The 23,036-nt window shown below is 49.4% G+C and overlaps 12 protein-coding genes across 12 annotated transcripts; 7 read left to right on the top strand and 5 right to left on the bottom strand.

Moving 5' to 3' along the window:
• Window positions 1–106: 106 nt before the first annotated feature.
• On the top strand, window positions 107–1,973 carry EURHEDRAFT_415288 (Paf1-complex subunit LEO1). The gene is made up of 3 exons (XM_040782645.1): window positions 107–499; window positions 556–736; window positions 798–1,973. Exons 1-3 carry the CDS (start codon window positions 306–308, stop codon window positions 1,800–1,802), a joined length of 1,380 nt encoding a protein of 459 aa, XP_040636212.1. The 5' UTR covers window positions 107–305; the 3' UTR covers window positions 1,803–1,973.
• Window positions 1,974–2,083: 110 nt separating this feature from the next.
• EURHEDRAFT_506166 (Zn(II)2Cys6 transcription factor rglT) lies at window positions 2,084–3,340 on the bottom strand (the record flags this gene model as incomplete). Its single annotated transcript, XM_040785854.1, has 2 exons — window positions 2,084–3,198; window positions 3,265–3,340. 2 exons carry the CDS (start codon window positions 3,338–3,340, stop codon window positions 2,084–2,086), a joined length of 1,191 nt encoding a protein of 396 aa, XP_040636211.1.
• Window positions 3,341–3,562: 222 nt separating this feature from the next.
• erb1 (ribosome biogenesis protein ERB1) lies at window positions 3,563–6,088 on the top strand. Its single transcript, XM_040782644.1, has one exon. The coding sequence runs from the start codon at window positions 3,589–3,591 to the stop codon at window positions 5,953–5,955; it is 2,367 nt and encodes a 788-aa protein (XP_040636210.1). The 5' UTR covers window positions 3,563–3,588; the 3' UTR covers window positions 5,956–6,088.
• A 385-nt stretch (window positions 6,089–6,473) lies between these two features.
• EURHEDRAFT_462472 (putative MFS multidrug transporter) lies at window positions 6,474–8,189 on the top strand (the record flags this gene model as incomplete). Its single annotated transcript, XM_040784803.1, has 3 exons — window positions 6,474–6,695; window positions 6,749–7,569; window positions 7,628–8,189. 3 exons carry the CDS (start codon window positions 6,474–6,476, stop codon window positions 8,187–8,189), a joined length of 1,605 nt encoding a protein of 534 aa, XP_040636209.1.
• A 153-nt stretch (window positions 8,190–8,342) lies between these two features.
• On the bottom strand, window positions 8,343–10,828 carry EURHEDRAFT_388620 (putative AAA family ATPase/60S ribosome export protein Rix7). Its single transcript, XM_040779752.1, has 3 exons — window positions 10,714–10,828; window positions 10,402–10,650; window positions 8,343–10,338 (listed from the first exon to the last, which is right to left on the bottom strand). Exons 1-3 carry the CDS (start codon window positions 10,768–10,770, stop codon window positions 8,425–8,427), a joined length of 2,220 nt encoding a protein of 739 aa, XP_040636208.1. The 5' UTR covers window positions 10,771–10,828; the 3' UTR covers window positions 8,343–8,424.
• A 220-nt stretch (window positions 10,829–11,048) lies between these two features.
• On the top strand, window positions 11,049–11,818 carry EURHEDRAFT_462251 (ESCRT-III subunit protein VPS20; the record flags this gene model as incomplete). Its single annotated transcript, XM_040784790.1, has 3 exons — window positions 11,049–11,092; window positions 11,166–11,556; window positions 11,594–11,818. 3 exons carry the CDS (start codon window positions 11,049–11,051, stop codon window positions 11,816–11,818), a joined length of 660 nt encoding a protein of 219 aa, XP_040636207.1.
• A 303-nt stretch (window positions 11,819–12,121) lies between these two features.
• Window positions 12,122–13,048, bottom strand: EURHEDRAFT_405038 (PITH domain-containing protein; the record flags this gene model as incomplete). The annotated part of the gene is made up of 3 exons (XM_040780360.1): window positions 12,122–12,542; window positions 12,744–12,855; window positions 12,910–13,048. The coding sequence occupies 3 exons, from the start codon at window positions 13,046–13,048 to the stop codon at window positions 12,122–12,124; spliced, it is 672 nt and encodes a 223-aa protein (XP_040636206.1).
• Window positions 13,049–13,259: 211 nt separating this feature from the next.
• EURHEDRAFT_506149 (putative ATP dependent RNA helicase) lies at window positions 13,260–15,640 on the bottom strand. The gene is made up of 3 exons (XM_040785853.1): window positions 15,265–15,640; window positions 13,545–15,206; window positions 13,260–13,471 (listed from the first exon to the last, which is right to left on the bottom strand). The coding sequence occupies exons 1-3, from the start codon at window positions 15,487–15,489 to the stop codon at window positions 13,340–13,342; spliced, it is 2,019 nt and encodes a 672-aa protein (XP_040636205.1). The 5' UTR covers window positions 15,490–15,640; the 3' UTR covers window positions 13,260–13,339.
• Window positions 15,641–15,757: 117 nt separating this feature from the next.
• Window positions 15,758–17,785, top strand: EURHEDRAFT_415279 (putative CUE domain protein). Its single transcript, XM_040782643.1, has 5 exons — window positions 15,758–15,902; window positions 15,965–16,268; window positions 16,329–16,550; window positions 16,612–16,884; window positions 16,946–17,785. The coding sequence occupies exons 1-5, from the start codon at window positions 15,882–15,884 to the stop codon at window positions 17,299–17,301; spliced, it is 1,176 nt and encodes a 391-aa protein (XP_040636204.1). The 5' UTR covers window positions 15,758–15,881; the 3' UTR covers window positions 17,302–17,785.
• On the bottom strand, window positions 17,603–18,012 carry EURHEDRAFT_506144 (mitotic-spindle organizing protein 1; the record flags this gene model as incomplete). Its single annotated transcript, XM_040785852.1, has 3 exons — window positions 17,904–18,012; window positions 17,764–17,841; window positions 17,603–17,677 (listed from the first exon to the last, which is right to left on the bottom strand). The coding sequence occupies exons 1-3, from the start codon at window positions 17,979–17,981 to the stop codon at window positions 17,603–17,605; spliced, it is 231 nt and encodes a 76-aa protein (XP_040636203.1). The 5' UTR covers window positions 17,982–18,012.
• A 246-nt stretch (window positions 18,013–18,258) lies between these two features.
• On the top strand, window positions 18,259–18,753 carry EURHEDRAFT_405035 (GNAT family N-acetyltransferase; the record flags this gene model as incomplete). Its single annotated transcript, XM_040780359.1, has 1 exon — window positions 18,259–18,753. One exon carries the CDS (start codon window positions 18,259–18,261, stop codon window positions 18,751–18,753), a length of 495 nt encoding a protein of 164 aa, XP_040636202.1.
• Window positions 18,754–19,029: 276 nt separating this feature from the next.
• Window positions 19,030–22,295, top strand: EURHEDRAFT_183511 (putative transmembrane glycoprotein). Its single transcript, XM_040777884.1, has one exon. It carries the CDS (start codon window positions 19,325–19,327, stop codon window positions 22,241–22,243), a length of 2,919 nt encoding a protein of 972 aa, XP_040636201.1. The 5' UTR covers window positions 19,030–19,324; the 3' UTR covers window positions 22,244–22,295.
• The last annotated feature ends 741 nt before the right edge of the window (window positions 22,296–23,036 follow it).

Here is a 23,036-nt window from a genome sequence, read left to right as displayed (position 1 = left end):
AGTTGATCCTGGAGCTAGTCTTAATTAGTAACGGGGCGGATTATTCTGTAGCTCCGAAGAAAGTGAAGCTCCGGCGCGAAACCAAGTAGAATGAATACTGTAAGAAGGACAGGATTACAACGCCGAAACTGATTCCAATTTGCAGAATTTCGAATACTGTGAGTCACAAAAAAAGACAGTTGAGTAGTCAATTTGAATAACCGCGACTCGAGTTCATTGGATAGTTGGAGCGTGTTTTTTACCTTGAACCTGACCGGCCTCGATTCTTCTAATTCTACGCCAGCTCACCGATATTCATACACACAATGTCCTCGTCAGACGAAGAGGTAGTACGTCGTCCGGGACGCTCAGGTCGGGGTCAGAGTCCAGCTGGGAGCGAACCCAGCAATACCCCAGCCGCAGACAACATGGACCTAGACCAACCGAATGGTGACGACGATGCAGATCTCTTTGGCTCAGATGGAGATGAAGGGGGGCTGGAAGAACTGGCAGAGGATGAGTATGGATATACATATGCTGCTGTGAATACAGCACCGGCTGACTCTGTACCATTAGCCAACCCCAGCGAAGACTCGACGATGAACAATTGGATTCCGGCGACGACGAGGGCCGTTATGATCGAACGGAAGATCGCATGGATTACGAGGGTCCAGGGGAAGGGGAGTTTGGAGAAACCGTCAACATTATGGACCTGAGCTTAGGTCGAGCGCCAGAGCCAGCGACCACAAATGGAGAGGTATTGCACACTGATGAACGTAACTGCATGATCCCAATTGTTAATTTGTCCTAACTCACAGGTCTACACTATGCCCGTTCCCAACTTCTTATCTTTCGAAACAGAAGAGTTCAACCCCGAGACCTATGTTGCGCCTCCATACGCTACAGCAGCCACATCACTTTGCTGGCGCCATGATCCGAACGATGACTCCCTCCTCCAATCTAACGCTCGCGTTATCCGATGGGAAGATGGGTCAATGACGCTTCAACTCGCTTCAGCCCCCAAGGAACAATATAGGATATCAGCCAAAGCACTTGCACCTCTTGACCGATCTGGCAACTATGACACGAAGTTGGATTCTCACGTCTATTTGGGTGCGGCCGCGGAAACCTCCTCTGTTTTCAGGTTGACTTCGCACTTGACACACGGTCTCACTGTTCTCCCGACAACAATGGAAACGGATGATGCTGTCCAGCGACTTCAAGAATCGCTGGCTGCAGCAACCCGCGGCGGCAAGAAGACCGCAGACGGATCGGCACCGGTTATCGAAGTCAAGGAAGACCCCGAACTGGCTAAGCGACAGGCTGAGTTGGCAGAACGTGAGAAACTGAAGGCAGCTCGCCGGCGTCAACAACTCGCAGATCGCGAAATGGATCGCGGCCGCCGGGCTGGCGTGTCCCGCACCGGAGGTGCTGGCCTTACTGTGGGCGGATTGGAAGATGACGACGGCCTTCTCACCACACGACCACGCACGAAGGCAACTCGCAAGCCGAATCGTCGCGGTGAGATCCACACGGATGATGAGGACTATGGTCGCCGGGGTCGGACCCGCGAGGATGAATATGACGAAGACGATGGGTTCCTTGTCGGTAGTGATGAAGAGCCCGAAGTCGGCGACGATGATGATGAGGAGGAAGAAGTGCTGGGCGAGGAAGAGGACGCCGATGCTGAAGCAGATGAAGACACTGCCACACCTCAAAGGCCAGCTGCTAAACCCAGACGTGCATCACCGGAGGCACTAGCAGGCGAGGCGTCATCTCGAAAGAAGAACCGTTACATTGTGGATGATGAGGAGGAAGAATGATCTTCTGAGATTTTTGCTACTTATATCTTTGCTTAATGAGTATTGCATTTGATACACAGATGTAGAAAATGTGTGAACATAATTTGGTGAAAATGGATTGAAAGATGTCGTTTGGTATAATACCTGCTGTATGCACTAGATTCAAATGCCACAATAACGCCTCGTGCGCAAAACCTCGTAACTCGTTATGAAATTGTAACATACCCGGTTGACCCTAAACACCCCAGCTTGCCAATATGCCAATATGTCAGATGCAAATGCACCAAGAACTTCGGTTTTGCTTAAAATTCTGTATCATCTGGATACTCATGTGGCTTGAAGTCGAATTTGGATATGACATCTTTGACGCTCCGAATCACACGGAGGCAAAGATAATCTTTCTCATCACATTGGTCGTTGGAGAGGTCACTCTGACCTTCGAAGTTGGTCGACGATTTCTGTGGAGACACCCATGTAGGCGCATCTTTCCCTGCATGCCATTTTTGTTGACGCTCTTCGAATTCCGTAACAAGAGAGAGTAAATTCGGCGAATCTGAGCAGCGTACGCGACCGGCAGCGTCAAGAGGACCTCCAATGACAGCATTTCTGACTGTTTGGCGAAGCCATTTCCTCCAGCTTTCTGTGGAGTTTGGGGACGACTCTGTTAGTAAAGTCACGTAGGCAGGAGGGGCGGCCTGTTTCCCAAGTTCTACAGGGTCGGCTTTCGACACGCGAAACCATCCATCAGCGACAACATTTAGTAAAGTCCCAGTAAGCATGACATTTTGCACACCGGTGGCATATGTTTTTGGGCATTCCGCGCAACGTATGACATCCCGGGCCGTCTTCGTACCAATAAACAACGAGCAAATTGTGTGATGAGAGATTGGGAAAGGTGATAAAGAAGAAAGATGGCTGAGACATAAGTATAAGTATGATAAGCACGAACATTGTGGAATGGCACTGGAAGAAGAGAACTGTATATCGGCCGATCCCGCAGGCTTTGCGAACGATGAAGCTGTTGCCGCAGACACACTGGAGAAATCCGGCCATGGACTTGCTGTAGCAGGGAGCGGCTCCATGACTCCAGTGTTGTGTGTTTGCAAAGATTGACCATAATTATTATCCATAGATAATAGATGTGGGAAGGCATGCGGTACACGATACGGTGCACAATAGACTTGAGGAAAAAGACCGTCGGTGAGTGCATTTTCTTCAAATGAGTGAGCACTACCAAGCTCTGGCCATTGCCCGATCCCCTGTAAATTATCAAGTTCTGTGTCTTCGTCGTCTTCACGCATTCGTTTCTTAGGCGGTCGTCCCATCTGTTTCTGTATTGAATAATGGCAGACCAGAGACTGCTTGAGGCATCGAATACAGCCCGTAGGCTCTCCGGAGCATTTCAGCTTCCTTTTCCCTATCCAAATACAGTTCAGCCGTCCATACAAGCAAGTTCAAGGCCCTTCAGCCGCTGGCGACTTACTACACTCATCGCAAGCTGCATGCCGCTTCAGCGACGGGATGGTTTCCGCACTTGTGCCATGATTACTGGACCCCATTGAAGAAAAAACCAACGGATTCCAATCCAAGCAACTGAGCGACATCTTGAAGGCAAAATTTCCCTGAAAATAAACATGGAATATTATATGAAACAGAAGAATTGCCTCAAAATAATGAAGCGATAAGATGCGGGCAGAAGGCGGTGTGTCACGTGGGCGGTCAGAACGGGAGCAGGAAGTATCCCCCCCCCCCCCAAAAAAAAAAAGAAAAAAGTCGCGAATCCCGACATCCCTTCCGACACAGCATCATGGACGCTTCAAAGGGCTCGAAGAAGCGAAAGGCAATTACGCGCGATGTGGAGGAGGAAGCAGGAACGTTTTCCGGGGATGAATTGAGCAAGAAAAATTTGAATGGAGCGCTTTCGGACGACGCCAACGATCTTTCGAGCGATGAAGGCGATTCGGAAGTGGAATTGGTTGATGACTTCAGCAGTGATGAAGAAGAGGTTGAAGGGGAGGAGGGTATTGACAGTGATGAGATTCCTTCCGATGGTGGAGACTTGGTTAAGAAGAAGTCTGGCACAGCGGTCGACGAGCCGGCGAGGGACAACGACGACGACGAATCTAGCGAGGAGGAACAAATCAATTTCCGCATCGAAAAAGATGCCTATGGAAATGACCGCTATCTCTATGATGAGATCAATCCGGACGATAACTCGGAGCTCTCTGAAGCCGACGAAGATGCAAACACCATCGGCAACATTCCCTTGTCCTTCTACGACGAGTATCCCCATATAGGTTATGACATTAACGGGAAGAAGATTATGCGTCCCGCAAAGGGCGAAGCTCTAGATGCATTGTTGGATAGTATCGAGATCCCTAAGGGCTTCACTGGTCTTACGGATCCGTCGACTGGCAAGCCGCTGGAGCTGAGCCAAGATGAGCTGGAGCTTCTGCGCAAGGTTCAAATGAACGAAATCCCCGACGAAGGCTACAACCCATACGAACCGACTATCGAATGGTTCTCCAGCAAGCAAGAAGTTATGCCTTTGAGCGCTGCCCCCGAACCAAAGCGCCGGTTCGTTCCATCGAAGCATGAAGCCAAGCGGGTGATGAAGATTGTCAAGGCGATTAGAGAGGGTCGTATTCTTCCTTACAAGGCCCCGGAGGAGCGAGATGAGGAGGATCCGAATGTAATCAAGTATGACCTGTGGGCAGATGAGGCAGAGGATGCGGATCCCCATATGCATATTCCTGCTCCTAAGCTTCCTCCGCCTGGTTACGAGGAGAGTTACCACCCACCACCTGAGTACCTGCCGGATAATAAGGAGCGGAAGACTTGGGAGCAAACAGACCCAGAGGACCGGGAGAGCGAGTTCTTGCCTAATGACTTTGGCTCCCTCCGGAGGGTTCCTGGTTATGAGAACTTTGTTAAAGAGAAGTTCGAGCGCTGCCTAGATCTTTACCTGGCTCCTAGAGTCCGGAGAAGCAAGCTGAACATCGATCCCGAGAGTCTCCTCCCCAAGCTTCCCAGTCCTGAGGAGCTGAAGCCGTTCCCAACTGCCTGCGCCACTATTTTCAGAGGCCACAAGGGCCGCGTGCGTACCTTGGCCATCGATCCATCCGGCCTCTGGCTTGCCACTGGTGGTGACGATGGAACTGTTCGTGTTTGGGAACTTCTCACTGGTCGTCAACTCTGGAGTACAACTTTAAATGAAGAGGATCCGGTCAATGTGGTTAAGTGGAGGCCTGGCAAGGATGCTGTTGTCCTTGCTGCGGCCGCGGGTGACGATGTATTCCTTGCGGTTCCCCCTATCGTTGACCCTGAAGTTGAACAAGCCAGTCTTGAGATTCTTGATGCTGGGTGGGGATACGCAGCTTCAAGACCAGCCCCGACTGGTGCGGATGCGAACAAGAAGAACGCTCCCCCTCAGTGGATTCGCCCATCGAGTTCGCTTGCGGACTCTGGCGTGTATGCTGTTATCCCTCTTCGCTACGTTGTCAAATCACTCTCATGGCATCGTCGCGGCGACTACTTTGTTACAGTGTGCCCGGGTTCGTCTACGCCTGCCTCTGTGGCCATCGCTATCCATACTCTTTCCAAGCATCTGACCCAATTCCCCTTCCACCGCCGTCTTAAGGGTGGTGGGCCTCCGCAAACTGCTCACTTCCACCCATCGAAGCCGGTCTTGTTCGTTGCCAACCAACGGTCAGTGCGTGCCTACGATCTTTCTCGCCAACTCCTTGTCAAGATCATCCAGCCTGGTGCCCGCTGGATTTCTTCCTTCGACATTCATCCAACCTCCTCTACCGCTGCTGGCGGAGATAACCTCATTGTGGGATCCTACGACCGTCGTCTCCTGTGGCATGATCTTGAACTCTCCCCACGCCCCTACAAAACATTGCGGTACCACCGTAAGGCTATCCGTTCCGTCAAGTTCCATCCTGGTGGCCGCTACCCTCTCTTTGCGGACGCGAGTGACGACGGCTCTTTGCAAATCTTTCACGGCAGCGTTACGGGTGATATGCTTAGTAATGCAAGCATTGTGCCACTCAAGGTCCTCAAAGGCCACAAGATTACTGGTGAACTTGGTGTGTTGGAGGTGGACTGGCATCCGAGAGAAGCGTGGTGTGTCAGTGCTGGTGCAGATGGAACTTGTCGTTTGTGGATGTGATTGTGAAACCAACAGGCAATCTACGCATTTACACAAGGGCGTTTATTTCTTTATATTATTGTTTGGGTTGTATAGTTCAAGATATATCCATAGTAAAAGTTATCCCATTCATAAAAGTTTATGCACATCGAGCGTAATTTTCATTAGTCACAATTCCCGTATTAGGACCCACCCTCGTTAACTTCCTGAAAAAGAAGTTAATTGACGAATGGGATCATACCGTAAACGGCTTAGTCGCTCCCGTCACTAACCATTTGCAGTAAAGCTTCCTCTCGCCGCCAAGGATCCCGCCGGTAATCACGTGATCTATGAAAAATTCGTCAGAAGTTGAACTTCATCCGGGACCTTCCCGATGAGGATGCTAGAAGGAGAAGCGGTCGAATTATGTAGAATCTCACCGTGGCGTAAATATTATATATAGACGGACGAGTGAGCAATGAGTGTGAGAGTACACACCTCTTTCAATACCATACAACCACTTCCGAGCGAGCCCTTCGTATATGGCTATTAATCCCGAAATGCCGGAACACAATGGCAGTCATCCGACAGAGATAGCAGAGAATGCTGGTTTCTCTGCTCAAGAAAAGGGCATCAATTATGAAGATCAGGGGCCAAATGCCCAAACACTACTGGATTCGGAGACAATCGAGCGGTTAGGGCGACAAAGTCCTCCACATTTCTCGACCATATGGTCTGAATTAACATTCTGCTTCTCAATATTCATGTGCCAGATCCTTTCTGTATGTATCTTGTCTTGAGATCATCCTGATGCTCTTATTAACAAAATATGTAGGAATACTACATATCCGGTTCCAATGTCCTCCTTCCAACATTGATAAAGGAGCTGGACATCCCTCCCAGTCAGTCAATTTGGCCAGCCACAGCCTTGTCCCTTGTCGTCACGGCCACTCTGCTTATCTTTGGTCGTTTGGCGGACATGTTCGGAGGATTCGCGTTGTACTTTGGGGGGATGGTGTGGTTGACCATCACCTCACTCATTGCCGGATTCTCCCAGAACTGGTTGATGCTGTTTATATTCCGAGCACTGCAGGGGCTGGGGCTGGCAGCATTCTTGCCGTCGAGTATCATGATTCTCGGAAGAACATACCGTCCGGGGCCTCGTAAAAATCTCGTCTTCAGCATCTATGGCGCCTGTGCAGCGCTGGGGTTTTTTGTCGGTATCTTCTTTTCCGGCATTTGCGGTGAATTTCTGTCATGGTCGTGGTATTTCTTTTTTGGTGCCATTTTCTCTGCCATCACGGCCGTGTCGTCTTACTTTTCGGTTCCCTCGGATTGGACTGAGAAACGAGCAACATCTAAGGCTAGCATGGACTGGATCGGATCTGCCTTGCTCGTGCCAGGGATGGTGCTGTTTATTTTTTCCATCGCGGACAGTGCCCATGCACCCCAGGGGTGGAAGACGCCGTATATCATTGTTTGTCTGATTCTTGGTGTCCTTATTCTGAGTGCTTTCATATATGTGGAGGGATGGGTTGTCGAGAATCCTTTGATACCCGGGGATTTGTTCTCGGTCAAGTACATGAAACCACTTATTCTCGTTCTCCTCTGCATGTATGGGTGTCTTGGGATTTATCTTCTCTATGCTTGCCTATAGTAAGCGTCGTCCCTTTTAGCAGATACCCAATGTCCGATCATTAACATCGTATAACAGCATGCAGGAAATTATGGGAGCCTCACCCCTTCAGGTCGTCGCATGGGCAGTCCCCATGGCAGTTGGTGGTCTCATTCTCTCTGTTGCCGGAGGCTATCTTCTCCACATGCTCAACGGAACTATCCTAATGATAATATCCGCTCTGGGTTACCTTGCATCCGGTCTCTTATTCGCTCTGGTTCCCCTCGGAGGAAACTACTGGGCCTTCGTATTCCCCGCCATGGTTGGTGGCACAATCGGGATCGATATCAGTTTCAACGTAACCAACATCTTCATAACCACGAACCTTTCGAAGGAAAGACAAGGGCTAGCGGGCGCCTTGATCAATTGCACCCTTCACTTCGGAATTGCCATCATGTTGGCGTTTGCCGATATCGTCCAGGTTCACACTGAGGGGTACTTGAGTCTTCGGAAGAGCTACCAGTCGGCGCTTTGGTTTCAGACTGGGTTGGCTGGTTTTTCCTTGGCTGTGGTGATTGCGTTTGTGCGGATCAAGAGTGCGAAGAGTGAGTTGACTGTGGATGAGAAGCTTGAGTTGGAGGCCGCTGCGAGGGAAATTTAGCGGCCTTTCAATAGACATGAAGTACATAGATAGCATGACTGTATTTGCATTTACATTTGCTGTATTTAGCACTAATCATAATAGAGGATAGATATGCCGAAGGTTAGAGATATGACTATTCTTAACTATTATAGAATATAGAGAATTGAGATTAGAGAACACACTATCCTGAACACCCCATTAAGGCATCTATATACGTCTAACTGTAACCGAAACAACCTGGTCTATGATATATTTACAGAACGCCTCCGCTCCAATCCCTCCTCAACTTCTCATACTTCCTCAAATCAGTAACACTGGGCCGAATAAACGACTTGGCAGCCACAAAGTCTTCAAACTTGATGGTATCACGCCTCTTGATGGCGGAGTATCCAGCTCTTCGAAGCAAGCTTCCCAAGTCCGCGCCGCTGAACCCTTCGCAGTCCTCGGCCAGTTTTCTGAGATCCTCACTGAACTCGATGGACAGGTTGCGGACAATTGTTTGCAGAATATCCACACGCTCTGTTGGGCTTGGCAGGTTCACGAACAGGAGAGTCTCGAGACGGCCTGGACGGAGCATGGCTGGATCGATAATATCCGGTCTGTTGGTTGCTGCAATTACGTAGATGCCTTGACGGCTGCTTCCCAAGCCGTCGAGTTCGGTAAGGAGGGTGTTTACGACACGCGCAGAGGCCTCGGAGACTGTATCGTCACGACGAGGGACAAGCGCATCCAGTTCATCAAAGAAGATAACACAGGGAACAGACGAGCGAGCGCGGACGAAGACCTGTCGTACAGACCGTTCGGACTCTCCGACGAATTTGTTAAGTAATTCGGGACCTTTAACGCTGATGAAGTTCGCGCGGGACTCGTTGGCCACGGCTTTGGCAAGTAGTGTTTTACCACAACCAGGTGGACCCCAGAGCAGGACTCCTGTGGGTGCAGTGATACCGACGCTTTCGTAGATTTCGGGGTTCCTGATTGGTTCGACGATAGCTGTAGAAAGTTCGTCGCGGACACCTCCCAAAGCACCAATGTCTGCCCAGGTAGTATCGGGGATCGTTGCGAAACCTTCACGTTTAGATGATGGCTGGATCTTGGGGAGTGCTACGAAGAAGTCCTGGTTCGAAATTTCAACCACTTGGGATTCTTCTCCAACAGGATTCTCTTTTGCATGCATGATAAGTCGTCGCAATTCTTTGATCTTGGGACTAACTTCGTCCGATTCATCTTCGATATCCATTTCCTCGCCACTGTTGGATTTTAGGATCTCAAGGTACCTCTTGATAGCAGTAGCGCCGGCTGTTGAGACAAGATCGTTTAGATCAGCGCCAACAAAACCTGGTGTCCTTTTTGCCAACATCTTGAAATCCAGGTCGTCTGCAAGGCGCATCTTCCGCGTGAGAGCCCGAATTATTTTCTCTCGCACGGGTTCGGATGGAACTGTCATGTTTATCTCCTTATCGAATCTCCCACCACGACGTAGGGCTGCGTCCAAGCTGTCCGGGCGGTTTGTCGCTGCAAGAACAATCACGGGTTTCCCTTCTGTCTTCTCCAACGCTAGATCATCCATACATGTCAGAAGCTGGGCGACAATTCTCTTCTCCATTTCCCTCTGCGCACTTTCGCGCTTTGGCGTAATGGCATCTATTTCATCTATGAAGATAAGGCAAGGTGCGATTCGTTTTGCTTCATCAAAGTGCTCTCTGAGGGCTTTCTCGGATTCACCAGACATCCCCGAAACAATCGATGGCGCTGAAATTGAAATGAACGGAACTCCGAGTTCGGCCGCAAAGGCGTTTGCAATCATTGTTTTACCACATCCTGGTGGACCATGTAATAAGACACCCCGTGGTGGTTGGACATTCGACGATAAATACACTTGAGGACGGGTCATCGGTAAGATAACGAGATCACCCAGGTCTTCAATGACTTCGTCCAACCCACCCAAATCCGTAAGGCTCACATGTGTTGGTGGTGATCTATCGACTTGGGATTCAGCTTTCCGTCGCTTGGAAGACGATTCACTTTTATTTTGTCGTTCTCGTTTCTTCGTCGACACCGATGTAGACGCCGGCACATTGTCAGCGCCATTTGCTTCGGTGGGTGTTTGTGACTTCGATCCGATGTTCCACATGCTGACAAGGCTCTTATTGAGATTGTTGGACTCCTGGATCTAGTCAGTATTTTTTCCCCCCTAGACATGCGATTGCGCTTCACGCATAGCACATACCTGGGCCGGAGGCTGCTGCTCTTCCAAGCCTTCAAAATCACCCTCTACCAAGTCCTCCTCATCATCTCCGAATATATCGAGTTTCACCATTTCCACGACCCGCTCGAGACTATCCTCCAATACCCTCTTCGGTCTCCGGTTCAGGCTGGAATTCGATCTCTTGATGCTGTCGTATATGGCGGGAACGGTTAGTCGCAGCTGGTCTTTCTCAATCTGGTCGTCAACGATTTTGCGCACAACTTGGTAGACCTGCGGAGGACAAAAAAAAGTATCAGCTAAGAAACACGCAGTGACGGGAATTCCTAGTCTCACATCGCGATCCAAGCCCTGCCGCAAAGTCGGCCTGCCTCCGCGATTCCCCTGGCGCATTTTCACGAGCTCCAGGAGGCTGTAGGGCCTGATTTAATGGTTGGTCGAGAAATTGTCGTGCTGCAATTCTTGCGATTTTCCCAAAAATTTGGACGGAGCGGAAAAAAACATGTTGCCGGCGGGGATTTGAAAAATACAGCCAGAGACTGCAAATTGACGGGCGGTGGATACAGTATGATACACAATTAACGCTAATGCCCATTCCGGGGTAACTTTACTTATCTCGCATCATATCGATCGGTCTCCGAGCATTCACCCAGATAGACAATGCGGTGATCATGGGCAACATCTCCAGCTATCCCAAGATATCCGCTCAGGATCGGTAAGCACTGCCTTTTTAACAGTGGTATACGTCCTACTTTGTGCAATGCTGACTTGTTCCATCCAATGTTAAGAGCGATCCTCGACCTAAAGAACCAACGTGATAAGCTCCATCAGTACCAGAAACGCATCGCCGTCCTCACAACGCGCGAAACCGAAATCGCAAAGGAATGTCTAGCCCGGAATGATCGAAGGAGCGCCCTCCTTGCCCTCCGCCGTAAGAAATACCAGGAATCCCTTCTGGCCAAGAGCGATGGACAGCTCGAGCAGCTCGAGCAATTAGTCGGGCAGGTGGAATTTTCGCTCGTACAGAAAGACGTACTCTTTGGGCTGCAACAAGGAACGCAAGTTTTACAGGCTATTAATAAGGAAATGGGCGGAATTGAAGGCGTGGAGAAGCTGATGGGACAGACTGAGGAGGCGCGCTCATATCAAGAAGTGAGGACATTGGACCATTCCACCCGTGTGAGCTTATTATGCTAACCACGTGGCGGCGATCTAGGAGATTAGCCAGATGCTTGCGGGAAATCTGTCGAACCAGGATGAAGACGAAGTCGAAGAGGAACTGGCGGCACTGCAGGGTCCAGTGGTATTACCAGAGCCTCCTACGACAATTCCCAAACAGCCTGAAATGCCGGAAGATACAGCAGCAGAAGTAGAAAGGGAGATGACAGAGCAAAGGGAGGTAATCAGAAAGAAAGCGCGAGCTATAGTCCCAGCTTCTTGATTAATTGTTCCCGTATACGGGCTACTTCTGCCTTTGAATTCGAGTTCATCAGGTCAATTCTGGAAGCATTACTGGCGTTGGTGGTTAGTTCTATTTTTCTCTTCTTGCATGATGTGTTTAAAGCCATGGTCAGCTTCAAGCGGTTAGAAATTGAGGTTCATTATTTGTTCTCAGTATGAGTCCAGCTCACTGATGGATCAAAGTCATCGACGTCGTCTCAATAATGGATACATTCATAATATATGCAATCGCTTTTCCTTTCATAGTACAATTTCCCTTGCCCCCTGCAAATGCTGCAACCGCTCACTGTCCGGGCATGATTCGTCCTCCCATCTCATTGGTCCCTGTGATCGAGACATGGTCCCCAGGATTCGCTGCCGCTTCGTAGATAAAGTTGATAGGTTCACGATTCAACGCCATGAACTGACCCTTGAAACCAATGTACCCGACTTTGGTCACATCCTCCTCTCCATCACTCCAGTTATCTTCAAAAAAAAGGGTGATCGAGGTAGTTGTGTTCCAGTGAGCACGGTTCAAGGGCATCTCAAAAACGTCAGCACCAGGGACTGGCTGCGGAATCTCCAGGATCTGGGTTGGTTTGAGTTCTGAGGCGGTTGAAAAGTCGAGGTCCTCGCGATTCTTGAACAACTTCAAGGTCTTAGGGGCAGACGGAGTCGGTGCAGTGTAAATCAGAAGCGAGTGAACTTTGACCTGGCCAGTGAATCTGCATTGTTGAAGGACCCATTAGCATATGTGGTATGATGGTTTATTGGTAGCTGGAACTAGCACGTTTTGACGAGCTTGACTGATAAGCTGAGGGGCATGGCGGGGTAGAATATCGAGAACATCGAATCAAAAGAACAGCAATAATAGAAAAGATAGAAGCGCTTAAAGCATAAGAATACGAATTTGGGAATATACGAACGGGATATGCATGAGCAGTTGCTCATCCGCGTCACTCTCAAGCTCGGGCTGGTCGTCCAATCTCTCCGCCCATGACTTCTGGACAATCGCGGCTCCGGATCTTGGTCTATCCTCTATTGTTCCTAGTTAGCTGTGACTCTGCAGAGGGTTAACTCAAGTATATATACCATTCAATGTGTTGATGGAATCGAACTGAATCTGGGTGTAGAGAAGGGACTGAACAGCCGGAGTGATGTCGTTGGAATGGTCGTGTTCACCATGGCAATGACCACCATGGCCATGATCATGGTGATTGTTTCCTGACATTCTGACTGATTCCGTGAAAGATGTTCGTCGTTTTTCAGTTAACGGTCTGGTGTTGGGATGATAAGATCGCCACTAGAGAAGATAAAGAAGATGGAAAAGTCTTGAGACCAATCGATTGCCCAAAAGGGAAGCGGCATGTCTCCGCTCCGGGATGACCTCACCTTCTAGCCCTATATGTATGTGTACTTTGGATCTAAATAGTGAGTTTAAACCTTGTATATTGGATATTCAAATTCATTTTGCCTTGACTCCGGGTATACGATACAGGTAAGCATCTATGAACGTAAACTATCACTGGACTTTGTAGAAGTTGGGAGCGTATTCCGTGAGGTAGCTCCTTTCGATCTTAGTCACATCTCGAATGAATGTCTTGTCACTTGTTTGCATGATTTCATTGAAGATGACCCAGTCTGCTTTTCGGTTCTATTGGAATAGTTAGCTGAGACAAAGCCTGGTTCGCCAAAAAAAAAAAAAAAAGACAACAAGAGCAACTCACAAACATTAGAGAACTGGGATGCGCATGAAGAGTAAGACCACCACTGACAGCCTTAAATGTCCCATCAGGTTGCATTTTGGCAGCGTGAGCAAAGTAGCCCGTTGTAAGACATCTCTGAATCTGCTCAGGTTTCCTGCTTAAATCTGCCTGTTGATAGCTGGAGGAAGAAAGTGACTCGTCGGTCTTGATACCAAACCGTTCGAGATAGCGTTTGAGCTGGGCCCGTATGCTCACGGCGCGCTGCAAAGACCGGTAATTTAGAAGGTTGTCGCGGCACCACTTGGAATCCTTCTTCCCTTTCGTGACGAATGCTTGGTAAACATTGAGATACGTCAAGTGATCGCCCTCTTCGACAGTAAATTTCCTGCGAGCGCTCTCCGAAAATCTCCTATCTCCCTCATGCTGTAACCATACAGCTCCCTGGAGACTGACCATGGCGGCAATCGTCAGGATTTCGCTTAGACAGTCAAACGATTGGGCGGAAAGAAGGGCTTTGCCCATCATAGGATCAATTGCGAGTTCGGCCATTCGTATCCCCAAGGGCTTAGTGAGTTTTGCATAGTCATCCACAGCACCAAGAGAATATAGAAGCTCGAATGCGCGGATTACTAGTTCCGCGGGAGGAGGCGTCAGAAAATCAAACCGGACAATGTTATCTATACCCAAAGCCTTGAGTTGCATAAGGACAGGCGTTAAATTTGACCGTTGGATTTCCGGGACTGTAGAATCTGGAAGATGTTCGTATGCCTCTTGGGTGTAGAGACGGAAGCATTTGCCTGGCTTGGTACGTCCGGCACGACCTGCTCGCTGGACTGCAGCGGCTTTTGAAATAGGCACCGCAGTCAACGTCTCAATTCCAGTGCCGGGACTATATGCCTTGAGTTTTGCAAAGCCGCAGTCAATCACGTAAACAACCCCGTCGATTGTCACCGACGCTTCCGCGATGTTGGTCGACACAACGACCTTGCGCGTATTTTCCGATGCTGGTTCGAAAACATACATTTGCTGGTCTGTGGTAAGACCAGAATATAAAGGCAGTGGCTGTAAGGCTTGTGCCTTAGGGGGCAACGTAGCACCACGCTCGGAAATCAATTGAATGGCCGTGTCGATTTCCTCCCGCCCCGTTAGAAAGACTAGAATATCCCCCTCGTCTTCTTGTAGGTGTATGTCAAACACTGTTTTGACGGCTCTCTCTATATAGTCTTCCGCTGGTGATTCGAGAAAAAGAGTATCGACTGGATACATTCGCCCCTCAAGACTGATGATTCTTCCAACGCTCCCGCCGAGCTCTTCCGGTTCCGCATCAGTTTTGAATTCCCCCCCCGCGAAGAAATGGAGAAAGTCTTCAGCTTGCAAAGTAGCACTGCTGACTATAATACGCAGATCTGGCCGCCGTCTCATGATCTTCTTCAAGATACCCAAGAGAACATCTGTGCTAAGAGACCTTTCATGAGCCTCGTCGACCATGATGACTGAATAACGGGACAGAAGAGGATCTACAAGGGCCTCCCTAAGTAACATCCCATCAGTTAGGAACTTGACCCTTGTAGAAGCAGACGTCTGATCCTCAAAACGGATCGAGTAGCCCACCTCTTCGCCAACTTTGCAGCGCATTTCTTCAGCTACTCTGGTTGCCACCGTAGTAGCCGCTACCCGCCGTGGCTGTTGTCGTTAACTAAGCTACTCTGGTTCTTCTTGGTCGGAAAAAATTAAAAATTACCTGCGTGACCGCGATAGCCTTCCCATCTGCGCACCATCCTGCCTGATCCAAATATTGCGGAAGTTGCGTTGTCTTTCCACTTCCGGTATGCCCGACAACAATAGTGACGGGGTAGGTCTCAACAAGATAAAGCAGATTACGCCTATGCCGTGCAATTGGCAACAGTGTAGCAGGCTTGTATAGTGATGGGATGAAGGTAGTCGAAAGATCCATTTCTGAAGCCATTTTGCACAGATTGTTTGCAAGGCTTGTTCTGAACAAACCAACTTTCTCACGCAGAATTATGTGCAGTTGAGAAATAGAAGAAGCTGGAGCATATTGAGCTTATGAATAGCTAATAGCAAGTCCTAAGCTGACCCTCATCGCATAAACAGACTGTACGGCGTAAGTATACAGAGCTCCGCCAATTCAAACTTGTGGTTGTGTTACGTAAGCAATATGGACTTTAAATCACGTGCCTAAAACGTCACTGCGAATCTGGAGTGGCTGATGGTTGGAATCCGTTGAAACGTTCGACTTGCCCCGGAATTTCTTCTGCCTGTTGGCTTTGGGTATATAAGTTATCTTTCGCATCTCGTGATACATTTGGTCTCTCACCCTCCATACGCATTGCCACCATGTCGGAGGAAGACAAGAGTGTATGTGTTCCTAATCCCCCTTTCATATACTAAGTTACGGATAGCTTACACTTGGCTTCAAGACGTCTAACAAGCTGCCCGTGGGGCTGAACAGTCCCAAGCCGGAATCGCCCACGACCGCGCGTCCTTTGGATTTCGATGACGAGCCTCAAGAGACCGGGGTAGTTAATACTTCTGCCCCCCCAGGAACCGCTCAGCAAGGTGATATGGAAGCTGCCCCGCCAAAACCTCCGCGTCCATTAAGCCCCCGACAACAGGCCGAGAACACCCTTAAAGAAGCATTTCCATCTCTCGAAGGCTCGGTTGTTAAAGCTGTGCTGGTTGCTAGCAACTGGAATGTAGAGCGGGCGTTCCATGCTCTTCTGGGTACGTGTAGACTCAAGTCCGCGCTAGTGAGGATGTGTGGATGCTAACCTGTATCTCTAGGCATGACCGACCCTAATGCGCAAGCGGAAGACATACCCCCTCCGAAACCACCCCGGCCATCTGCGTCTCAAAGACAAGTGGAAGCGGATGAGATTTATGCCCGTCAATTAGCCGAACACTACAATCGCCGTGTGCCGCAGTCCCGCTGGGACGAGGAATCTCGTTATCGACAGAGGAGAGGCAGTGATGCATCTGATGAGAGAGACTATAGCTTCTTCGACGGTATGATATGTTGACACTGGGCTTTGCTTTTTACATTGTCTTTGCTGATAGATGTCTATAGATGATCTCCCTGTCATCCGTGATAATATTCGCAAGGGATTTGTGGACACCCAGACAAAGGTCAATTCGTGGGTGCAGAACTTAAAGAAACGTTGGGATGGCGAGGATATGGACGAGGCACAGTCTGGTCGAAGCTATGACGAAGAACCAAGTTACACTCGACCAAGGCGAAGTGGAGACTTGGGCCGTCGCAGTGGAGATCGCGAACGCTACGACGCAGACCCTCAGCTATTGGATGACGACTTTGCTGCTCTTGAGCTACGAGACGCCGAAGGTAAGGCTCTCGCGTTTTCAATTCCACTATCCTCGTGCTTGAAAACTGACTTGGATAATAGCTCCGCCCTCGCGTCCCCCAAGGCCACTTGCTAATCCAGACTTACACAAGACTTCGTCTTCTTCGCCCGACAGACGAAAGGTGTCCTTCCAGGAGGGTCCCCCGACAGAGATTGGCAGTTCTCAAGGTGCATCCGGATCGGCTAAGCCCGCCCCTCCTAGTAAGCCGAGCAAGTGGCAGCCTTTGACTACAGTTGAGCCATCTCCTGTCGGAGAACATGATCCATTCAGCCTTGGTGACAGCGAAGATGAGAAGGACACGAAGGCCAAAGACCAAAGCACTACTAGTGAGGCCGTGCAGTCTAAGAGAGCGACAGTAGAGGATGATAGCAATAAGGGAGAGGCAGGGAAGTCCTAGGTAGTTTTCCTCTCTTTCTTCTTGACTTTCCTAAGAGAACATAGCTTAAATTCTCCCAGCCTTTGCTGTTCTATTATTTGTTTTTATTGTTTATGATACCAAGGTTATCCCTGGGAGACAGTCGAACCCGCTATTTTATTTAATACAAGGAATATCATAACCAGTGGTCTGTGTGCACAAACAAAAAGAAGGGTATCGTATATCGTAGAACGAATAACAAGCCAAGCCGATAAACGCCAAACATCCAACCTATAAGCACCTAATCATTTAGGTATTCCAATCAAGTACAGTACCAGAACTTTTACTCCTGCATGATCTGCTCATCTGGGTAGTGCCCTTGAACAGCTGCCTCCCGTCGAAGATCTTTGATCACAGTCTATAGTTCAGGTCAGCTGCGAGGACCATTTAAACGCGGTGCGTTAAAAAGCATTAATGGAGAATTCGGAGAAGCATGGAACCCACCGCCAGCGCTTCCGGATTAACACCGTTCTCGATTAGCGATACACAAAGGGATAGCTCTGTCCGATCGAGATGCGTATTCTAGCCCGATTTAACTAGGATTAGTCTGTATATCCTATTGATAAACGGGAGGAATCACGCACGAGGAGCGTTGAGATCTCGTGAAGAATGTCGATAACTTCACGCGCGGCCTGGCGCTTGTCGTCGGCTTGAGAAGGCATAATTTGCAGAGTAGATAGAAGAGCGTTGATACCAAAGGAAACTTATTTTGCAAATTGAATCTAGAGGCTATGCGGTACGGTGCTGAGAGTGGTTGTCAGTGGATCGGGTGAGGCTCCGCGTTTTCGCGTCAAAAAACCTCAACCTCTCCCTATCGCCTCCTCAAACACCGTCAGAATACCACCATTTGAAACAGATTACAATTGGATTATATTACACCCTGATACGTCAATTCTAGACTGCCTCTCTAACGGTCTTGAATGTGGATCCCTCGAAAGAATGTTGGATATCACAATCTCGGACATTCATTCCTTAGGCCAAAAGGAAGCATTCGAGATTCTCGCACAGATTGCACGCGTCGAGAAAAAGGCATTCCCCAGCAATGAAGCTTTTCCCTTTGGCCAAGAGCTGTGGCGGAAGAAGCCCAATACACGAGTTCTATATGCTACCAGTGCCCCGGTCCCAGGTGTCCGTCCTGTTCTTATCGCGTATGCTGTCTATGTCCGGCAGAAGGGAGCAGCTCTACTACACAAAGTGTGCGTGATAGAGGCGCTTCGTCGACATGGTGTCGGACAGAGATTAATGGAGTATATCCAGCAGCGTCTACAAAAGGAAGGGTGCCAGTACATTCAGTTGTGGGTAGACAAAGTCAGGAAGCCTGCGCGAGCATTGTATACTCGCAACGGGTTCAAAGAACGGGAGGAGATCGCGAACTACTACGCCCCTGGACGTACTGGCATCAGGATGGTACTTGATCTTGAATGTGGTGTTTGATCCTTTCCTGTTCCTTTCAGCTCCTTGGAACCTTGGAAGCCTTTTGTAAACTCAAGGGCAAATGCCAGCGACACGAGGAGAGTTTCTCCTGCTCTCGCCCCTTCGATCGCTCCTTAATTGCCCGAAGGACGAGGAATCGGGGCAGTGGGTTAGGACTCGCGTTTTGTGTCTGAGTCCCAAGAAAGCAATATGCTCTCCCCCTTGCAGGATCTCTACATTCACAACATCAGATGGGACGGGGAGGAACTCGCTCCCTCTAACAACAGTGCTGGCACATACTTCGGTGACATCAAGCATATCTAGGTATGGCTTCGTGGAAGGGATTACACGCTTCGCGCTTCTCCTTGTCCGATAGCCCTTGAGCACGTCTACCTTGACGGTAGGCCATATTCACTGAAAGGGCCAATTATTCCTTCACTTTTCTTCTTTTTGTCGCCAATATTTCCCTGCTTTTAATTTTTCTTCTTCCTCTGAATGACTGTTTGCGCCAGAGTTTCCCCTTTCCTTTCTTCACCGACCATCTGCGTCTGTTAGGATATCGATCCGGGTTTCCTCGGAACCATCCCGGACGATGACGCTTCTTGGGTTGATTATCCTCGCGTTTGTGCTGGCTGTTAATGCAAGCCTGAGCGCAAACTATCCTGTGAATGCCCAATTACCACCTGTGGCTCGAGAATCCAACCCGTTCAAGTTTGTCTTTTCTCCAGGCACTTTTGGTGGCACTGATGCGGATACGAAATACTCGCTGGAGGATGCGCCGTCATGGCTTGCTGTGGAGAGCAAAAGCCGTACCTTGTCTGGAACACCTCGGTCGGAGGACGTTGGGGAGCAGAAGTTCAAGCTCGTTGCAGAAGGCCCGTCCGGGTCTGCGAGCATGGAAGTGACCTTGGTCGTGAGCGCAGAAAACGGTCCGCAATCTGGAAAACCATTGCTACCGCAACTCGAAAAGTTCTGTCCTACCTCAGCACCCTCGACGATCTTTGTGCGTCCTGGTGACTCGTTCTCGCTCTCGTTCGACTCGGAAACATTTGTCGGCACAGGGAATTCGACCGTATATTATGGAACATCACCGGAGAATTCGCCGTTGCCATCCTGGGTTCGATTTGATCCTGATGATCTTCGATTCTCTGGAACAACCCCAAAAGGTGGCCCGCAGAGCTTTACGTTCAACCTAATCGCATCGGATGTGCTTGGCTTCAGTGCCGTCACATACACTTTCGAAATGGCCGTCCGCCCGCATATCCTTTCGTTCAATAGTACCCTACAAATGTTTAGTCTGAGTCGAGGTGGCGAATTCATAAGCCCTGCGTTTCATGAGTACCTGACATTGGATGGCCGAAATCCTACGGAGGAAGATTTGACAGACATATCCGTGGAGGGTCCCGAATGGATAACTCTGGATAACAAGACGCTCACCTTGAGCGGCACCTCGCCATCTGACGCAAAGAATGAGAATGTCACCATCTCAATCACGGATGTTAATGAAGACGTGACCAATATGGTCGTCATTTTGCAATACTCGCAACTATTTCTCGATAGCGTTGCGGGGTGTGATGCAACTATTGGAGAGGACTTTTCATACACCTTTGACGAATCGGTCTTGACTGACGACTCCGTCGACCTTAAGTTAAATACAAATAAACAGCTCCCCTCATGGCTGCACTATGATACGGAGAAGAAAAAACTCTATGGCTCTGTCCCGGAAGACGCCAATTCCCAGAAGTACACCGTCGACCTGACTGCTACCAAGGGATCAACTGAGGATACGCGGAAGTTTACCATCAACATTGCGGAAGCAGGCCATCATGACAATGCCAATACCGACAAGTCCGTGGAGCCCGGAAGCGCGACTGGCACCAGTGGTAATAGTTACCAGAAGAAAGCTGGAATCATCGCCATTGCTGTTATTATCCCGTGCGTATTTGTGGCTAGCGCCATTGTACTCTTTTTCTGCTGGCGTCGCAAGCGCAGGGGAGGGCCCTCGCACAACAATGGAGACTTTCCACCAGAAAAACCACCAGCAGGTCCGAATGCTCAACCATCACTACCCCAATGCCAACCCTTTGAAGACACGATTTCACATTCAATGCCTCCCCCGGCCCAAGGCACTCCTCCACCTTCGCCGCCACCGAAATTGGAGCTGAAGCCATTCTTTGATGCAACTACATTCGAAAAGACAGATACTTTTGTAACAGAGGAACCGTTTGAAGATTTAATGGCGGACAAGGAGAATTCCCGACCACGATCGACCATTGGATGGGATTTCTCATCATTACACGAGCAGCCTGGACAGGGACCAGGACCTGAAGACGTGCTGGCTCAAGACAAGCGTTGTTCATTGTATGCAAGTCCCTCAGTTCGACGGCAGACCAGCCAACCCAAGAGACGAGAACCGCTCAAACCCATCCAAGGGCGGCGCTCGCTGAAACGTAATTCAGCAGCTTCGTCTCGTTCAAAGCGCCTCTCGAAGCAATCTAGTGGAATCTCCTCTGTGACTTCGGGCCTTCCTATCCGTCTCAGCGGAGCGGGCCATGGGGCAGGCGGGTTCGGTCCCGCTGGCCGTGGATCGTGGCACGCATCCATGCGGAATGACGAGGAAGGGCTTGGCAACCTAGCCCCGTTGTTCCCGCGACCTCCGCCGCGGGCACGGGAGAGCATTGAGTACGCCAGACGGGCGAGCATGCGCGCGCTCGGCCGGGAGGACTCGACCATTTCCGAGTCTGACTCGCTAGAGGCGTTTGTCCACACTCGCGCGAAGAGTAGGAACTCGACGAACCCGATGTTTTCGGGGCAAGGCAACCGACGAACATCTTTAGGGTTCCGGGCATTGGAACGGAAGCGGAGCACCCTTAGCCGGGCCGATACAGAATCAACGGGAAACTTCACCAACTATGACTACCGCCAGTCGCTGCAGGAACGACCGTATTCGATGGCGAGGTCGGCGTCGATATATACGAACGACAACCGGCAGTCAGTATATCTACCACCGACATCACGTGTGTCGTCATACATGCAAGCACCACCAGCAACCTACCCGAGTCAGTCGAGCCTGGCACAGAACTACCGTGATGTGCTCTCACCACTCCCGCACTTCATGACAGAAGCAAGCTTGACCCAGGGTGGTCGACAACTCGAGGACGTGGAGGAACATAGCACTGTGAACGGTGAATCACAATACGGCGGGGCTCATTTTAGGGAGCAGCGACCATCCGCACTACATAGGCGGTCTTCTTCTTGCTACGACTGGCGGCGGGTGAGCACATACACGACAGAGGAAGAGCTGATGCGGGGCCGATTACAGAAGAGCCCATCATTGCCGCTGGACGACTCCCGTGGGCGACGGATGAGTAGCCTGTGGTCAGCAGGTGTGGACAAGGAGAATGAGCCGAGAGGTATGTCAAGTGAACAAACATGGCAGACATTGAGCGTGGAAGACAGTCACGACTTTCCGCGTGATCGGACGGGGAGTTCATTTGGAACGTTTCTGTAGAAAGTGTTCTTTGCATGATATCCAGGTGATTTATTGTTCATTCAATGTTGGCATTGCATTTGTATTTTATGTTGATCTAAAACATGTACACCAGATGTCTTATCTAATACCATATAATATACAGTTGCATCCATATACTGAGAACTATACCTGTAGCCGTACCTTGGCCAACTTGTAGATACCTATAGTTAGCGGTAATAATGCCTAAAGTACCGATAAGATAATCATCTATCCCACCGCTCGGGGCAGCATGTGGCCCCGAAGGATTGTCAATCGAGCATCTTCGGGATAGATGAGAGTACATATTAAGTATGAAGTATTAGAGCATAGCAACAGGGATATGTATGCTTGATTTCTTTGTCTCTGTTGATCCTATCTCCTTCTTTGAGCACTTGATATCTTACTGCATTTAGACGGACTAGGCTACGTCCTCCGGGGGGGAGGGGGCGACCAACAACACCCCTCACTGATGTTCAACGCAGGGAATGACAGCCTAGAATAAGAGAGTTTCTCACGGAGGATTATGTATATTGAATAAGTACATAATTTACGCTATAATCAAGATATCTGTCTCTTTTGGCGAGTCAATTGGTTACTGTTTTCGGTCATATTTTCTATATTAGCGAATTTCGTCATCATCATCGAAGACCAAAAAAAAAAAAAAAAAAAGGACCAACAGAGAACAACCGGCAGCAATAATAATCAGAGTCAGAAAAGAAAAATAAAACATCCGACTGATTCTTTCTGTCTCTCTCCCTTTTATTTTTATTTTTTTTTCCCCCTTCTTTTATCA

The sequence above is a fragment of the Aspergillus ruber genome (genome assembly GCF_000600275.1).
Source record: "Aspergillus ruber CBS 135680 unplaced genomic scaffold scaffold00026, whole genome shotgun sequence".
NCBI classification, from domain to species: Eukaryota; Fungi; Ascomycota; class Eurotiomycetes; order Eurotiales; family Aspergillaceae; genus Aspergillus; species Aspergillus ruber.
Note: the sequence above shows the minus strand (reverse complement) of the source record. Positions and strands in the feature narration are given on the sequence as shown.

Bases quoted from the DNA above. Each gene is read 5' to 3' on its own strand.
- EURHEDRAFT_415288 (XM_040782645.1), top strand. From the start codon at position 306: ATGTCCTCGTCAGACGAAGAGGTAGTACGTCGTCCGGGACGCTCAGGT. The intron at 500-555 runs GTATGGATATAC...CTGTACCATTAG, and splicing joins GAAGAACTGGCAGAGGATGA to CCAACCCCAGCGAAGACTCG. The intron at 737-797 runs GTATTGCACACT...CCTAACTCACAG, and splicing joins CAGCGACCACAAATGGAGAG to GTCTACACTATGCCCGTTCC.
- erb1 (XM_040782644.1), top strand. From the start codon at position 3,589: ATGGACGCTTCAAAGGGCTCGAAGAAGCGAAAGGCAATTACGCGCGAT.
- EURHEDRAFT_388620 (XM_040779752.1), bottom strand. From the start codon at position 10,770: ATGCGCCAGGGGAATCGCGGAGGCAGGCCGACTTTGCGGCAGGGCTTG. The intron at 10,651-10,713 runs GTGAGACTAGGA...TGTCCTCCGCAG, and splicing joins GGCAGGGCTTGGATCGCGAT to GTCTACCAAGTTGTGCGCAA. The intron at 10,339-10,401 runs GTATGTGCTATG...GACTAGATCCAG, and splicing joins AGCAGCAGCCTCCGGCCCAG to GAGTCCAACAATCTCAATAA.
- EURHEDRAFT_506149 (XM_040785853.1), bottom strand. From the start codon at position 15,489: ATGGCTTCAGAAATGGATCTTTCGACTACCTTCATCCCATCACTATAC. The intron at 15,207-15,264 runs GTAATTTTTAAT...TAACGACAACAG, and splicing joins AGGCTATCGCGGTCACGCAG to CCACGGCGGGTAGCGGCTAC. The intron at 13,472-13,544 runs GTGAGTTGCTCT...CTATTCCAATAG, and splicing joins ATCCCAGTTCTCTAATGTTT to AACCGAAAAGCAGACTGGGT.
- EURHEDRAFT_415279 (XM_040782643.1), top strand. From the start codon at position 15,882: ATGTCGGAGGAAGACAAGAGT. The intron at 15,903-15,964 runs GTATGTGTTCCT...CTTGGCTTCAAG, and splicing joins TGTCGGAGGAAGACAAGAGT to ACGTCTAACAAGCTGCCCGT. The intron at 16,269-16,328 runs GTACGTGTAGAC...CTGTATCTCTAG, and splicing joins GGCGTTCCATGCTCTTCTGG to GCATGACCGACCCTAATGCG.
- EURHEDRAFT_183511 (XM_040777884.1), top strand. From the start codon at position 19,325: ATGACGCTTCTTGGGTTGATTATCCTCGCGTTTGTGCTGGCTGTTAAT.